Genomic DNA, 16,222 nt, shown 5'->3' on the forward strand with positions numbered 1-16,222 from the left:
CAGTGTGTTTCCCCAGGGCCCATCAACTCCAAGTCGTTGTCCTTCAATCAAGTTGTGGAGGGCGCAGCTCAGCTCCAAGTCCAATCTCAGTTTTCAATCTTTAGTTGCAGGGGGCGCAGCCCACCATCCCATGCGGGAATTGAACCGGCAACCTAGTTGTTGAGAGCTCGCGCTCCAACCAAGTGAGCCATCCGGCCGCCTGTCTTTTTCTTTTTTTTATTTTTTTATCTCAAGTTGCTCAAGTTACTCAATTCATTACAAAACCTTCAAGAGAATAAAATTGTCATTAGATATTGATACATTCAAATAAATACTTTGTTATGTAAACTATGTACCACATTCATTGTAATCTAATGAACTAACGAGTTGAGGACCTGAATCAGCGGTCTTATTTACAGTGTATTTCTCAGGAAAAATGCTATCTTTATGTCGTTTTTGTGATCTGACCAGCCTATACCACCTACCATGTCTTTATGGAAGTTTCCACTGGCTTTATTGGTAGACGATGTGACCATTCTTCAAATTTCAAGAAGAAAAATTTGACGATCTGTACTGACTTATAATATCAATATACTGCTATCTTTTTATGCCAAGAAGACGTAGACAGCCCAGTAAAACTGGGCAATGTAGCATGTACTTTCTCATCGTTCGTAATGACCTCTGTAATCTCAATAATACGAAAATGGTGTTATCCTCAGGCCCTTTACCATACTATCCAATAGATGGTAAAGGTACAGCATGAAATAATCTTGACTGTAATCGTTCCTCAAAGCATTTGCATTTATCTTTCTTGACATGCTTAAGTTATATTTCTGTATCATAACTGATTGGGGATATGTGGAGGCCAACCTGCTTTGCATATTTTCTCTGTGAATTCCCAAAACCCTGTCACATGCTGGCAGGTAGTTGGTTGCATGGGTTCCTGTGCCTGATGGGGAACTCAATGTCACTCCCCGTCTATGGTGCGAGGGCCCTGGGATGATTGGGGGAAGTCTGCTGGAGGCATCACCTTACACTTTAGAATGCCTGGGCTGCTCTGTGACGAGGGCACCAGACAGCTCATCATGGCAGAGAGCAGTGTCGGGTACATCAGAGGATCCATGTTTTTAAATTCAATTATATTTTAAGGGGAAAAAATGTTTGAAATCATCTTTCTTATAAATAACTCTCAAGGCCCACTGACCTACTCACATATGTGACCATTCCTCGAATTTCAGTGAAGACTGGAGAATGACTTCATTTTGTACCTCTCCATTTCAATTTTTTTTGCCTGTATAACTCTTATTTTATTTCTGGGTTTCTCATATTCATTTTAGAGTGATTCATCTCACTTGTACCCATTATTCTGTGCTCTTCTATTTTCTCTAGGACCTTGCTTCTTCTATCTTTCCCCTTCATCTTCAATCTTTTCTTTCTTTGTGTGTGTGTGTGTGTGTGTGTGTGTGTGTGTGTGTGTGTGTGTGTGTGTGTGTAAATTGAAAGGAACTTGCAGGACTTTCCTACCCCTTTTATAATGGCTTTTTTTTTCTTTTTTCTCCTTCTGTTCTCTGCCAAACTTTCCAATTGGCTGTCCTCTGACTTCTCAGCCTCTGGCACAACTCTTACATAATTGATGAATGAATAAATGAATGATCTCACATTTGTCTCCTCATTCATTTAACACCAGCCACACAGACTTTCTTTCTGTTCTTTGAACATGCCAAACTCATTCCCATAGGGCCTGTGGATTGTTTTTTCTCTTTCCTGGAACACTCTTTCTCAGATCTTTGCCTGGCCAGCTCCTCTCATCAGCCCTACACACACACACAAACACACACACACCCCACAATTGCACATGACAGTCAAGTCAAAAGTAAGAGAAAATTTTAAATATGAATTTTATTTGAAAGCCAAACCAGACATTAAATAATTGTTATTATTTTTTGCTTTTGTTTGGACTTTCCAGTTTGTATATGCAGATGATTTTAAATTATAATTTAAACTTAGGAAAGTGCTGAGAGTGAGTGGATATCCTTTTTCCCAGGGTGCAGAGGAGTCAGAGCAGGGAAGGAGGGATGAGTTTACTGAGCATTCCTGTGGGGTGGGGATTGTTCCCACTTCTCTGGTAGGACACTGAGGTAAGGATTCCTGGTGATTAGGCTGCTAGTAAGGTGGCGTGGGGTTGAGGTTGAAACCCAGTGCTGTCATTAGAGCCACACAAGCTGTTAAGAAGCAGAAAAAGACACTATCAGCCTGAAAGATGTCTAGTCTTAAATTCAGAAAGATGTCATCTTGTTGAATCCTGCCTTTTATAGACAGAGGAGCCAAAGCCCTAAAAGGCAAAGCAACTAGCCAGCAAGAGAAGGCAGAAGGCAGTGTGGGTGTGTGGGGGCCAGACCTGGCCCAATCCTGACAAGACAGGAAGCCTGAAGTGAGAAAGGGAAATTCTGTCCAAGAAAGAGACGGCAGAAAAGTGGCTATACTCATTCCAGCACCCAAGGTGTGAATTCCTTTATTGAGTCATAAAAATTTTCCAAAAATTCTGAGCCCTGCTACTTTAGGCTCTGAGCCCAGCATTTACCTCCTTTCTCCCAAGCCCTACACTTTTCAAGGTGCCTCGTAGTCCAGCTGGGGAATGGGGGCTGCATGGGAGTGGGGCTCTCGTGGCTGCACATCATCTGTCATCCCCAGCCCCTCAAGCCCCTGGTCCTTTGGTCGCACCTCTACACAACTCTCTTTCAAAAACTTCTTCCTTGGACGTTCCTCACTGTGCTGACAAAATCTTTCCCACACCCTTGTCCTTATATTCACATTTGTACAGAGCGTTTGCTTTTATAAAGTGCTTTCCTCTCCGGCTTTTCACATGATCCTCATGATACCCCTGGTGAGGTAGCAGCGATGGGATTATTACTCCCATTTTACAGGAAAGGAGACTGAGGCTGTCCTCTGGGTTCTACAGTGTCATCAGGGACTATTTATGAGTCTCAGCCTCACACTGGTCCAGCAGTGCTCCTTTGGCACAGGTTCCAGGTTTTCTCTCTTTTTTTCTCTCTCTCCCATTCCTAGAATCCCAGTGGATTCTACACAGCAGACTCATTTACATGTATGGTCAAGGATCCGTGGTTAATCAAAGCCTTTGCGTTGTCACAGCTTTGCGTTGCTTTGACTGGACCCTCTCGACTCCTTAGCTGATTTCCAAGTTATATGCCACTCCTGTCCCATGCTTGCAGTCTTTCCTCTTCATAACTCATTGTCTAATCAGATTTTCAGGAGACAGAAGTTTGCCAACTTCCATTATCCAAATGGATCTGTTTTGGTTTATTTTCTCTTGCCTAAATATTAGGCATCCAACGTAATGGGTTTCAAAAATTAATATAATTTATTTTCCATCTTGTCAGTGCAAAACAAAGGTGTTCTTAAGACAATCTTTCCTCCTCTTCTACTTCTGTTTCTTGAATCAGCAGCAAGTAAACAGTTCTGTAAACATGTGTGGGTCTGTGTCCCGTTGTGCGTGGACCCACTGCTTTATTCCATTCTTAACTGGTTGTGTTCCAGTGAAGTCCCAAGCGGCCTGTCCTATTCAAAATGGGGATTCCCGCAGCATCTGGACTTTCATCAAGGCCCGTTTCAGCTGCTCGTAGGTTACGAACATTACCACATTCCAGGCTCCCAAGCGCAAAAAGGAGGGCGTAAATCTGATGAGAAAACAACCAAAACATCAAGCGGAATGGACTATGTTCCCAAAGAGATCTGGGAGATATGCTCACCCTGTCACACTACTGGTACCCACAGACCTAGACTTGTGTTAGTCACGAACGTTTTCTAAGATCTGTTCAGTCTTTTTCTTCTCTGCTGAGGGAATTTAGGCAGAAATTGGAGTCAGGAAAGGAAAGAAAACTAATGTTTTGAGCCAGATTATTTTATCAGGCAGTTATGCTCATGCTTCTATATAGGAGCTGTGATTGTTGCCCGTTGTCTTTTTCAAAAACAGACGCTCAGGGAGGTTAAGTAGCTCTACTAACCCCACCGGGCTCCACTCTGCTGCTGCGTGTTTCTGGGCTCATTTACATCCTGAGTGGTCACCCCTGAGGAGGCACTGCCAGGGCACCGCACGGTGAAGGCGGTGTAACAGCAAACCTAGCTACCGTATTTCCCCGAAAGTAGGACCTAGCTGGACCATCGGCTCTAATGCGTCGTGGAGCAAAAATTAATATAAGACCCGGTATTATATTATATTATACCTGGTGTTATGTTATGTTATGTTATATTATACCTGGTCTTATATTAAAATAAGACTGGGTCTTATATTACTTTTTGCTCCAAAAGACGCATTAGAGCTGATGGTCCGGCTAGGTCTTATTTTCGGGGAAACACGGTACTCTCCAGGGAGCCTGCCTGTTCTGTAACAGCGCAGCCGGAAGAGTCCCAACGTCAGCGGTGCTTCACAGACTCATGGAGGAGCCGTGACCTGACCCCGGCCCTCCTCTTCAGCCTCTCTCTGTAATTCCCTCCTGGTGCTCTGTCTGCTCATGCCAGACCCTTCCTTCCATGCCATTGCCACATTGCTCCTGCTTGGGATGTCCCTACTCTCCTTGCCTGGCTGGTTGCTCTTGGCTCTGTAGGAATCAGCCTGGCCACCAGAACCTCGCGCCAAGGCGTCTCCTGAACCCTCCGCCTAGACCCCTCACAGGGAGTAGAGATAGCACTGGGGCAGTGCATATGAACTCTGGAGTCAGACCTGGGTCCAAATCCTCGTTCTACGAGTTTCTAGTTTCATGACCTTGGGCAAGTTACTTAATCTTTCTGAGCCTGTTTCCTTACATGTAAAAAGAGGAAAATAATGGTACCTACCTCAAGGAGTCCTCATGGAGTTGTCGTGAGGATTAAATAGGTTAATGGAGAGCACACAGCACAGGCCCAGTATCAATAAATGCTCCATAGATGTCACTTACATGTCAGCTGCTCTTTGAGGGAATCATACATAGCACAAGGCCCAGCAGCACCCATGAGATGCTCAGTAAATGTGTGCCAAATAAAGGAACAGACTGAGACAAGTAGCTACAGCTGAAGGTTGTAGTGATAAAGGCACTTACAGGAAAAGAACAGTCTATCAATGGAAACAGTTTTTTGACGTCATTCCCAGGGTTGAGACCCTGTTTGTTTGTTGGGTCCAATCTAACATTGGGTGCCAGAGAAGTGTCATCAGTGGGGGGCGGGTGAGAGGGCCAGGCAAAGAGCTTAGCAGCAGGACGAACAACACGTTGTTGGTCCGGGCTTGAGCCGTGGCTCTGCCATTTTAACTTTGTGATCTTGGGTAAGTTACTTGACACTTCTGAGTGTCTTCCTCAGTAAGTGTAGAGAATACTGCCCAGTTCAGGGGGTTGTCGAGACAATATATGGAAAGAGCTTAGCACAAGGGCTAATGTGCAGTGACTTAGCGATCGTGATGATTGCTAATAACCTGCATATTGAGTGCTGGCTGTGTGCTAAGGACTCTGGGAGATGAAAAATGTATAAGCCACCAGACCGTGGCTTTGAGGAGCTTGCACTCCAGCATGGAGGATAAACTTCTATTATACAAAGTAGGAGAAGTTAAATACCATACAAATGCTGTGAAGGAAGTGTTGCAGAAGCTCACAGGGATACTTGAGAGTGTTGGGGAGGAGGTGGCATTTGAACTCATCTTGAAGGGCGGCTAAGATTTAGAGCATGTGGATGGCAGGGGAAACACTGTCATGCAGAGGGAAATAACAAGACACACAAGCAAAACATCTTGACACACATCGAGCACTTCAGCTGCCATCAGTGGTGATCCACAGTTGTGGCAGTGGGTTGGGGAAAAGTCTCAGGGTTACCAACTACCTTTCCCTCTTTCTTCCCTGCTCAAAGTTTGGGGGCGCACTTTGACCAACGCCTAGACTACTTTTTCTTAGATAAGCTTCCCTGACTCTCCAAGTCAGATTTAGCTCTCTCTTTTCTTTTGTAACCTTCCACAGTTCTTTACGCTCTCTTTTGTAGCATTGACATCTGTGCTGTTCACTACTGACCCCCCATGGATCCATGGTGGGCATATTACACATGGAAGGAAGGAAGGGAGGAAGAGAGGAAGGGAGGAAGGAAAGTGGGAAGAAAGGAAGAAGAGAGGGAGCAAAGGAAAAGGAGGAAAGAAGGAAGAAAGGGAGGGAAAGAAGGGAGAGAAGCCCGAGTTCTCTGGGAAGGAGCGTGGAGGCAGGAGGGGGAGGCTCACCCCTTGTAGAAGGATGTGGGGCCCTCCTGGGCCACCATCCTCAGCATACAGTCCAGGGGGCTGCGGTATTGGCCTGGGGGGGAGTTCATGTACCGGGTCTTCACCACATCCACAGGGGAGGCCACGACCGTGGCACAGAAGCCGGCCCCAAAGGCAGAGACAAAGTGGCAGGGGAAGTTGTCTGCGCGGGGAAGGGAAGAGCAAACATTGAGCTGTGAGATGAGGAGTGGACTTGCTTCCCGTTCCATGTGTGCTTATCATTTGTCCCCAATTAAACTGTGAACTCTTTGAGCATAAGGGGAGCATTTTCCATGTCTCTCACTGCGCCCTGGGCGGAGCTCTTGGTAAGTACTGGCAACACAGAACTGAGCTGCCCCAGAGCTGGAAGGTCACCCAGCCCAACCACTGTGTTTGAGGAAACTGAAGTCAGAGAAGATGACTCTCGCTTAATAATACATGGTAAGAAGTGGTGCTGGTCTGGAACCCAGGCCCCTGGCTTCCCTGTTCAGGGCTTTTTCCTACTTATTAGAAGGATGTGCTGGTTGCTGCTTTTCTCTCTGCTCTTTCTAAAGGCCAGCTGCTTTGGGTGGTGCCGACCATGTGGAGTTGTAGGTTCCCTCCCTGCTGTGGGACGCTGCCTGCCAGGAGCCCAGGGCCTCACCGGTGAGCAGGTGATAATCTAGCAGCTTCTCCTTGATGATGTCGTAGGTCACCATCTCAGCACAGTTGACAATGGCATTCCTCATGATGTTCGGCCACGTTCCTGTTAGAAAGGAGAGTGGGGGCTGAGAAACGGGGACTAGGAGACGTGGAGCCCTGGCTGCAGGGCCACAGGCCCTGGTCTGGAAGGCAGCGCGCCTCATTTCAGGGGTCTCAGAGGCGTCCACATCAGCTGAGCAGACTACACCGTTTCTCGTGTTAACAGCTCTCAGGTGATCAGTGTCCTTCTTAGAGACAGAAAACAGAGGCCCACTGGGGTGTGTTTGGGCCAAATTTTGGAGGGTAATCTGCAGTATCCATCATAATTTAAGTACAGCTCCCTGAGACTTGGCTAGAGCTAGGAAAGGAAGTCTTTCTTTGGAAGAGGGAGGCTGGGCTCTTGGAACAACGAGAGAACATAGTGCTGGCAGGGCCAGAAGAGCATCAGACTAATGCCCTGGTTTCACAGAGGGCCGGGCTCCGGCAGGGCACAGGGCAAGTGAGTGCAGGGACAGGGCTGTGACCCACGTGTCCTGTCCTTAACCTTCACTGGGCCACTGCTTCTTCTGCAAGGATTCCTGCAGGCCCTGGTCTCCACATGGGAACAACTCTAGCATTTGTTGAGGTTGTGACCATTTAGACACATAGGGAACCTTCAAGCTTTGCTCCCAAGGAGGCTCCATCCTTACAGCGTCTCCCGGTATCCCACTCCTGATGGCTGCCTCCTTCAGGGGCTTCTGTCTCTTCTCCATGCCCTGCAGACCTTTGCTTGGAAGGCCCTTTCCTCTCCTCTCCGCACACCGAGAGCCTGCTGAGCCTCTGAGGACCAGCCTAAGTGTCACCTTCCTCCAGAGCCCACGTGGCCTGTCCTGCCTCTGGACCTGTACCTCTGCGTGAACCTAGTACATCCTGCTCCGTGTATGGCTGCTCCTTGACACGTCTCTTCTCCTGTGTGTGTCTGTGAGAGCCCTGAGGGTGTCTCCCTCCGAGCTGCCTGCACATGGTGAGGGCTTGGCAAAGTGAACTGAATTTGGGGCGCTGTGGCAGGTCAGGATGTTCTTTGAGAATCACCAGACTGCACTATGCTGGGAATCCCCCATTTTCAGCCCCAGCCCGAGGGTAGGGAGAGCTCTGCCGAGGGCCTCCGGAGCAGGGGGTGCAGGCCTACCTTTCCACAGGCCCCTGACCCCTTCCTCCCTGGCGATGGTCCTGTAGGCATCCATTGTCCCACTGTACTTCCGGTCGCCTCCAGGCCCAACGTGCACGCTGGCCTGAAATCGGACCTTCACCACATCTGTGGGCTGGGCACAGGTTACTGCCATGGCCCCTGTGGTACAGCCCGCCAAAATCCGGGTGGTGATGCTGGAGTCTGCAGAGAAGAAGAGAGAGTGGTCCAGGGTGCCACCACCTGGCCCCTCCCTGAGCCTGGTGCTGTTCCCTGCGGGGCTGCCCCTGCCTGACGCCTGCCTCTTCCTCAGGCTCTGGGCTCTGGGGCTTCCTTGACGGGGCTCCTGAGTGTCTCTTACCAGCTCCACAGGCCTCAGCTGTGCCTCTGAGTCTGCGCCGCCCTGGTCTCCAGATCCGGGCATCCACCCACCCACCAGGGTCCACGGGACACCCCACGGGCACTCACGCTCAGACCCCTTGGGGGTGTAGAACTGCTTGACGGAGTCGTAGAGGCCGATGCGAATGGAGGCGAAGCTCATCTGGCGCTGCAGGCCGGCGACCAGCCCGTTGTAGGGGCTGCGCGGCCCCTCGGTGCGCACCATCGTCAGGATGGTGCCCAGCACGCCGCGGTACTGCATGCTCCGGGCCACCTGGGCCGGCTGGCTCTCCCCCTGGATCTGAGGGACATCCCCCCCACATAGTTGTGAGGAGCTGGGTGGGCGTGGACGGGGCTGTGTGTCGAGGGACCTGCCTCGGGCTAGACCTCGAGAACAAGCATGACCACAGCTGTCACACCCCAGGAAGAACAGCAGAGGTTTGTGCAGCAGTTTACAGCTCACAAGCTGTTAGACATGTGGCATTTGATTCAGAGCAAACGGTGGGCGGGCTATTTCTCCCCCTGCCATCCGTGGTCAGTGGCTCGTTCAAAGTCACCCAGTAACTCCTTACTGTTACTTCACACTTCATGGTTTGCAAAGCAGGGCTAGGCCCTGAGGGGCCCTGTCACGTCATGCCAAAGAATGAAGATTTTTTTTCTCTGGGGTGATGGTGATGGGGAGGTGGCAAGACGGGGTCTCAAGCAGTGGAGTAAGTGGCCTGCTCAGGAGACTGTGTGAGGAAGAGCCCGTGGTGGACGGTGCGGGGGCTGTGCTGGGGAACTCAGCTCCTCCTTTGATGTGGCCAAAGGGCACCTACCTGCAGGCGGACTTTGGCTGTGTCCAGTGGAAAGGTTAGGAGGTCAGCAAAACAGGCGGCTGTGCCTGCCCCCAGGAACTTCACAGCCGTCGTGGGAGGCAGCTCTGAAGGCTTCAGTCCAACCATGGTCCCAGAAGGCTCGGTCCCGTCCCTCTGGGGTCCGCTGCAGGTCCAAGGAGAGAGGCTGCTTTGCAGCCCTGGGCTTTAGTGCAGGAAGGAGGCTGCAGGAAACGGGTCAGAGGAGGCAGATGGAATGTGTGCCAGCTGGCTGGTCCCCTGGCTCCCCTCGGCCCCAGGAGGGCCTTTGTGAGGGAAAAGCCTGGGCATTGCCGTGTTTAACTGTGTGGATTTGGCTTATAAGACCTGTCACTTTCCCCTCCCTTATGTCGTGTTCCTCCACTCCCCTCCCCGCCTGCCCTGCCGTGGAGCAGGTAGGGCTGGTGGTGAATCTTGGTCGTACAGAGGAGCTAAACAAAGACCAGGCCTGGTGCTGAGTACACCTCACAACCTGTTCTCCTTCCCTAGCAATATGCTGCTTCCTGGGAAAGGCCTATTCCCTCAGGTGTGTGGAGACCCTTCCAAGTCTCACCGCTACAGGGCCTTCGATCCCAAATCAACAAAATAAACGTGCGTGCCTCGCGACTCAAGTAAACTGCTAGTCATCTCGGATGAAAGCTTGTTTGTGTTTGTTTTTCGGTTTGTTTGGTTTTCAAGGCTGCCTGAATATACTTTTGTTATATTAAGACAAACAAAATCCTCTCAGTCTGTGATTCCTTTTCTGTCGCTAAAGATATTAAGTCAGTGACTAGAGACGTCTTCTCCCAACACCGTGGGGTCTTGTGCTCTGCGAGGAGGCGGAAGGAAGACCACCTGGGCCCCTCTGGCTCTGCTTCCCGGGCTCTGAGGGAGGTGGCGCGAAGGGGGCCTGCTTCTGATGACCGGGGTGGTGTTGGCCACATGCTTTCTTTCCTCATACTTCCAAGGGTGTCTCTTCTCCCCTGAAGAAGGCAAGCTTCTCAGACAGAGGAGGATCAGTATTGGGTCATGGGCATGTGTCCCCCCACCGCCGGGAGGCACCTGTGTCTGCACCCATCTTACCACTGGTTGACCAGGAACACGTTTACATCTGAGGGGCCTGGTTTAGCCTTGGTTACCTTGGGAATCTGGTGCACTTGTGATGGTTAGCGCTGCATTCTTATAACCTGGACTTCTACGCACCAGGCTTTGGTGCTGATGCCATCTCCTAGCAGTTCGCACCTACTGGCACCCCAATTCGCAGTATACCCGCGTGTACTGGGATTCTGGACCCTTCAGTGTCCTCACCTCTACAGCCAGAGCCAGTCCCAGAGAGTTGTGAAGTGGGCACAGTGTGCGCCCCCTTCCCTACAGGGCAACAGAAAAACTCTGGTCCTGTGGTGAGGAAACCTGAGCTCCTGCCCTGTCTTCATGGCTTACTGTTGGGTGATGGGACCTTGGATGCGTTGTTTAACCTTTCTTGGGTAAATGGGAATAATACATTACCTGTTCAAAGTAATAATTGGATGCCAAAAGATAGAGGTTCTTTCGGGACTGCCATCTACAATCCTGGTTCTCTCTGTGCTATCTCCTCAACCCACACAGCACCCTGGACTCTTATTCTTGCTGCTACCTTTCTCTGGAAAAGCCTGTTCTTAAGAAGCTGATGTTCTAATTCATGCTAAGTTATAAATAACTATCTTAATGATTAGCTATTTCTTGATCACTGTGCTAGGTACTTGGGAAGAAAAGATATGGAATGAATCATGTTTGGCCCTTACCCTCAAGGAGCTTACATTCGGGAAGACAGGTAGGTGTAGAATTATCCAAAGGGAATGAAGGATGTGAGATCGGTACCTAACCTAGCATCTCAGCATTCTTAAGTCAGATCATGTCACTCCCCTGTTTTAAAACTGTCTAATGTCCCACCCCCTCCTATTCAGAACAAAGTCCAAAGTCCTTGCCACGCCTGTGGGCCCTCCATAAGATCCACCTCGTGCCAGGGTCTGTTCTCGGCACTCCAGGAAATCTGGAGACCAGTAGAAACAGTCTGTGTGACCTGCCCACAAGGCACTCTCAAGGAGGCTCATTAGACATGTACACAAATAACTGAGTACAAGATGGGCTGGACCAATGTCAGAAGGAAGGAGCCATCGGAAAGTTCTCAGAGGAGAGGGAGACCCTCTCTCTTGCTTGTGAAGTGGAATTAGAACAATTTTGTGGTGGGGGTGGGAGGAGGGTCACATGACTTAGGCCTTGAACCATGGGCAAGATTTCAGCAGCTGGAGGGTGGGAAGGGTGTCCCAGGTGTGGGGAAAGTGATGAGCTGTGTGAGACTGCAGGGCATGGCTTAGGGTAGCAGGAGGGAAAAGCCAAGTGAGCTTTACACACAATCGCATGGAATTTTCATAGGTTTCCTGAGCTTTCGATGAGCAAACTGAGGCTCAGAGACATGTGCTTACTCAGTGTTAACAGCCACTAGTGTCAGAGCCTGGTTCACTGTGTTATACTAGGCTTGCAACAGCCCTGCAAAGAAGGCAGGACAGCATTTAAATCCATTTTACAGATGAGAAAAATAGAGGCTTAAGATGGACAGAGACTGGTTCAAATCGCAGAATTCCAACCAGGTCCTTGTGACAGCACTAAGGCTCCCTTCATCATTCTACTCAGGAGCCCCAGCGGATGTGGTAGTATGGACAGCCACGTTCTTGCCTTTTTATTGAGGGCATTCAAAGCCCTTTGCAGTTAATAAATTATATGCAAACCCATCTATGGGGAACTAAGTGCTAAGCACACAGAACAACAGCTTGGTGAGGAAGGCTGAGTGGACATCACTGCCCAGTTTGGCAGATGCGAAAAAATGGCTTCCAAGGGCCTGAGACATTGTGCAGGTTGCACAGTCAGGCCTTGGCTCCCTCTGCAGGGCTCCTCCCACAGCCTGTCTTCCTGCCTTTCTGCATTGCCTCCTTGACGGGGTCCAAAAAGGATCTTGCTCCCTGGAAGGGTGGTGTGGAGGTCCCAGTGCCCACACAGCTGAGCCTGGCTGATGGGACAGCCCTGCAGGAGTGCTGGGGAACACCGTCCTCCCCCTGCTTCCATCCTCACTCCCCTTTGCCCTACAGAAGGCCAGAAGCAGCCAGGGCAGCTCTGTCCCCAGTGGGGAGCTTCTGGCTCCAGCCTGGGACTGGAATGATGAGCAGGTGTGTGAGCAGTGGCTGCTGGCACCGTGGTGGCCTCTCCTCCCTCAAGCACCGGGTGTTTCCCTGCCCTCCCCATCGTGTGACGTGGGCTCTGCTTCTTGGAGCCTCAGCCTGGGGAATCTGAGGGCCTGACTCTCAAAGCTGGGAAGCCCTTGGGGACTGTGTTCTCTAGTCTCTCACTGGTTGCGGCATCCCTTCTTTAACCCCTTGGGTGGCCACCTGGGCTCTAGTAAAAGAACCTTATGAGTTAGGTATTTTCACTCCACTTTCAGTTACAACCTGAGGCCCAGATGGCGGAATGACCTGAGGTCACATTCGAGCCTGGCTTTGTGACTCCAGTGCTTTCTCTGCATTGGCCCCCTGCTGTGGAGTGTGTGTGATATGCTGGCCCTGCAGGAAGCGCTGCCCCTGGTCCCATACCTTCTAATAGGATCAGCTCTATAACTACAGTGGTTCCCTTCTAGACGGGGAGCCCCAAAGACAGGGGCAGGGTTGAGTTATCCTGCTTCTCCATGCAGCCTGTACAGGGATGGCCCAGGGGTAGAGGGGCCCAGGGAGGACCAGCTGACCAAGGAATCCGACTTGCTGCAGAGGAGAAATGGGAAATGAGATCTGAGATGCCCACAATGGCCTTTGGTGGAGGGCCTCAAATGCCAGGGCTCTGCCTAATCTAGCAGAGAATGGGGAGTGGGTGGTGGTTTTCAGGTTGAGGAGTGGTGACACCAGCGACCTGTGTGCAGCTTGTGGCGCAGGTTTCGAGGAGGGAGAGATGGGGGGCTCAGAGTCCAGTGAGGAGTGTGTTGAAATGGTGCAATGAGGGGTGTTGGAGCCTGAACTTGGCCAAGAGCATCAGCCCGGATGTACTCCAGAGGCAGTCCTGAGCCACCCAGGGGAAGCAGAGTAGATAGGCATGGACTCAGGTCAAAAGCCACACCTTTTGTGGGGGAGGGCTCTACAAATTTCACTGGTCAAGTTGGGGTATGGAGTGGGAGGTCACAGTGTGGGCTCAGGTAAGGGCTGCCCCAACCTCCTGCCTCCCTTATTCCAGCTTCCTGAATTGGTATTTGGGGAGCCCCAGCAGTCAGCAGACCTTTGCCACTGGTTGGTAGAGGAAGACGTCAATAGCAGAACCCTCCTCCCTGTAGCTCTGTTGGGGCACTTGAGAGACGGTGTCCTGGTCTGCACAGCCCAGAGCAGTGCGGCCCGTTAACGTTTGCCCAGAACTTCCTGCACCAAGGCACCGTGCTGAGGCCTTACAGGTGCTAACTTACTCAATCCCTTGATAAGGCTCTAAGGTAGTTCTATGATTATTCCCACTTCATCAACAAGGGACCTGAGGCTCCGAGGGCTTCAGCCAGCTATAAGGCTGAGGATGGAGCTGGGATTGGAGCCCAGGGCTGTCTGGCACCCGGGCCTGTTCTGCTGCCCCGAGTCTCAGATTCAGGGAGAGCTGGATCCCTGGAACTGCTAATTTACAGAGTAGCTTGTCAGTCCTCTGCCCCAGAGATCCTGACTCAGGTCTGGGCTGGGCCCGGGAATCTGCATTAGAAGTATGTTCCCTGGTGCCTCTGAGCAAGGGTCAGAAGACCCCATTTTGAGCCCCCCTGCCCGACCCCACCCTCCTGGCAAATCCTCCACAGCACCCCCAGGTGAGGAAGTCACCTGGGTGGTAAGTTCCCATGGGCTCTGTAAACCTCCTGGCACGTGACCTGGGCCAGGCTCAGGCCAGAGACGCCCCCACGATCCCCACTCAGGAAACGGTTCCCCAGGGCCCTCATGGGGTGGTCTTTATGCTCTGGAGGAATCCTGGGGGGATTCTGGGCCCGACTAAGGAAAAAGCCACCTCTTATCTATGGGGATTTGCAAAATCACAGCAGAGCAAGGGGGAAGTAAGTCCTGGGTGGGTGACATGGGTGGTGAGATTGAGGCCCAGCCCTGCCACAGCCCTCATCAGAGCTGCAGTTCCCTTCTGTTGACAGGGTGGGGGCTGGACTCAGTCTCTCTCAGCTCTGCCACGCTATGGCTAGTGCCCCCTGCTCTCTGCAAGCTGCCCTGAGGGGAGAACATGGAGGAGGAATAGGGTAGAGAACGGGGTCTTACCTGTGATCCGGCAGGGGTAGGGGAAGCGTAGGATGCCCTTAAGTCTCCTTAGGGCTCCATCCTAGGAAGCAGCAGCAGCAGGGATCTGATTGCCCCCTCACCATTCACTGTTGTCTCTGCTGCCTCCGGCTTGGCACCTATCTTTATACGCTCCAGCTGACCTGAAACCTTACCCTAGAGACGCTGGATGACAGCCTGATCATTTGACACGAGGCGGCTGGTGAGGGGCCGGGAGGTGAGGGGGGAGGTCAGAGTTCCAGATCTGGTTCAGTTCCTTTGACTTGGGATTCTTTAAAATAGCTCCTTCTAGCTGCTGAAAGAAGAGCAACCTCAGGTGATAAGGGTATGTATGGGAGGGTGGGGCGGTGTTGGACTTGTCACCTTTGAGAGTCCAAAGGTCAAGGCCGCCCTCCAAAGGCTGGGCAGGGCTCTCCCGAGCCTCCTCTTAATAATAACAATGATAATAACTGTTATCTCTTGGTGCCTACAATGTGCCAAATACGTTACATACATTATTTCTATGTTCACAGCCTGTGAGGTAAGTACTATTAGGATTCTAAGTTTTTCTAAAAGTAAGTTTTATTGAGATATAATTCACATACCATTCCCCTATTTAAAGGGTAGAATTCAATGATTTTCAGTATATTCATAGTTATGCCCCCATCAATCATCACAATTTTAGAACATTTTAATCAGCCCTCACGTCAGCAGTCACTTCTCTTCCCCCCAGCCTCAGGCAATCACCAATCTACGTTCTGTCTCTATAGATTTGCTTATTCTGGACATTTCATATAAATAGAATCACACACTATGTGTCATACTTCCGTTTCTGGCTTTGTTCGCGTAGCATAACATTTTCAGAGTTCGTCGGTGTTAGTGCTTCACTCCTTTTTATGGCCGAAGGATCCTAACATTTGTAATGCTTACCTCAGAGAGGAGAAAATTGGTTTCGGAGGGACAGTGACTTACACAGGTCATGCAGATAATACATGGCAGAGCCTGACCTCCATCCAGCCTGTAGATTATAATGTACTCGGGGCCTAACTGCTGTGACCACTGTTCTCGATGACGTAACATTTGGAGGCTCCAGCCTGGACACTGCTGGCACCAAAGGGAGCCGGGGAGGGTGCGTGCGGCGGGGTGGGAAGGGTCCCTGCAGCACTTACTGTGGGCTCCATTGGCAGGCACTGAGGGTAAGGGCTGGGCACGTCTGAATCTGGGACCTGGGTGAGGAAAGAGGGGGGAAGGAGAAAGGGACAGGGGAGGGGAGGGCAAAGGGAGAGAGGGAAGGAAAGGGAGTTAACTGGGTGAGGCCGAGGAGCAGGCAGAGGCCTGGATTTGGGCACGGAGCCATGGCCACGAGGCAGGTGGTCCCAAGTCCAGCTGCTCAAGTACGAAGCCTGGGCTTATCCTCCTCCTTGGACCAGACTCTGCCCTAGTGATAGCAGAACAGGCAGCTGCATCAGGACTATGATGGAAGGGGCTGCTAGGTCTACGGAGGTTGGCAGAGCTCGGGAAGTAGGTTCTGGGCTTCACCTGGAAATGGTGGGTGAATTGCAGCGGGTACTGTATATACAGAGGGATAAACAGTAGGAACCCAAGCAAGGGGGCAGTGCAGGGA

The 16,222-nt window shown here is 51.0% G+C and overlaps 1 protein-coding gene across 2 annotated transcripts; it reads right to left on the reverse strand.

Annotated features, from left to right (window-relative positions):
• Window positions 1-1,545: 1,545 nt before the first annotated feature.
• UCP3 (uncoupling protein 3) lies at window positions 1,546-14,913 on the reverse strand. Of its 2 annotated transcripts, none has more exons than XM_081065078.1 (7): window positions 14,602-14,913; window positions 9,287-9,507; window positions 8,559-8,769; window positions 8,094-8,294; window positions 6,888-6,989; window positions 6,227-6,407; window positions 1,546-3,674 (listed from the first exon to the last, which is right to left on the reverse strand). In XM_081065078.1, exons 2-7 carry the CDS (start codon window positions 9,410-9,412, stop codon window positions 3,560-3,562), a joined length of 936 nt encoding a protein of 311 aa, XP_080921204.1. In that variant the 5' UTR covers window positions 9,413-9,507; window positions 14,602-14,913; the 3' UTR covers window positions 1,546-3,559. The 2 variants fall into 2 exon arrangements, with proteins under 2 accessions (XP_080921204.1, XP_080921205.1); XM_081065079.1 differs by having other exon boundaries at window positions 1,552-3,674; window positions 9,287-9,470; window positions 14,602-14,719.
• Between the last annotated feature and the right edge of the window lie 1,309 nt (window positions 14,914-16,222).

This window comes from Rhinolophus hipposideros, assembly GCF_964194185.1.
Source record: "Rhinolophus hipposideros genome assembly, chromosome: 10".
Classification (NCBI taxonomy): Eukaryota; Metazoa; Chordata; class Mammalia; order Chiroptera; family Rhinolophidae; genus Rhinolophus; species Rhinolophus hipposideros.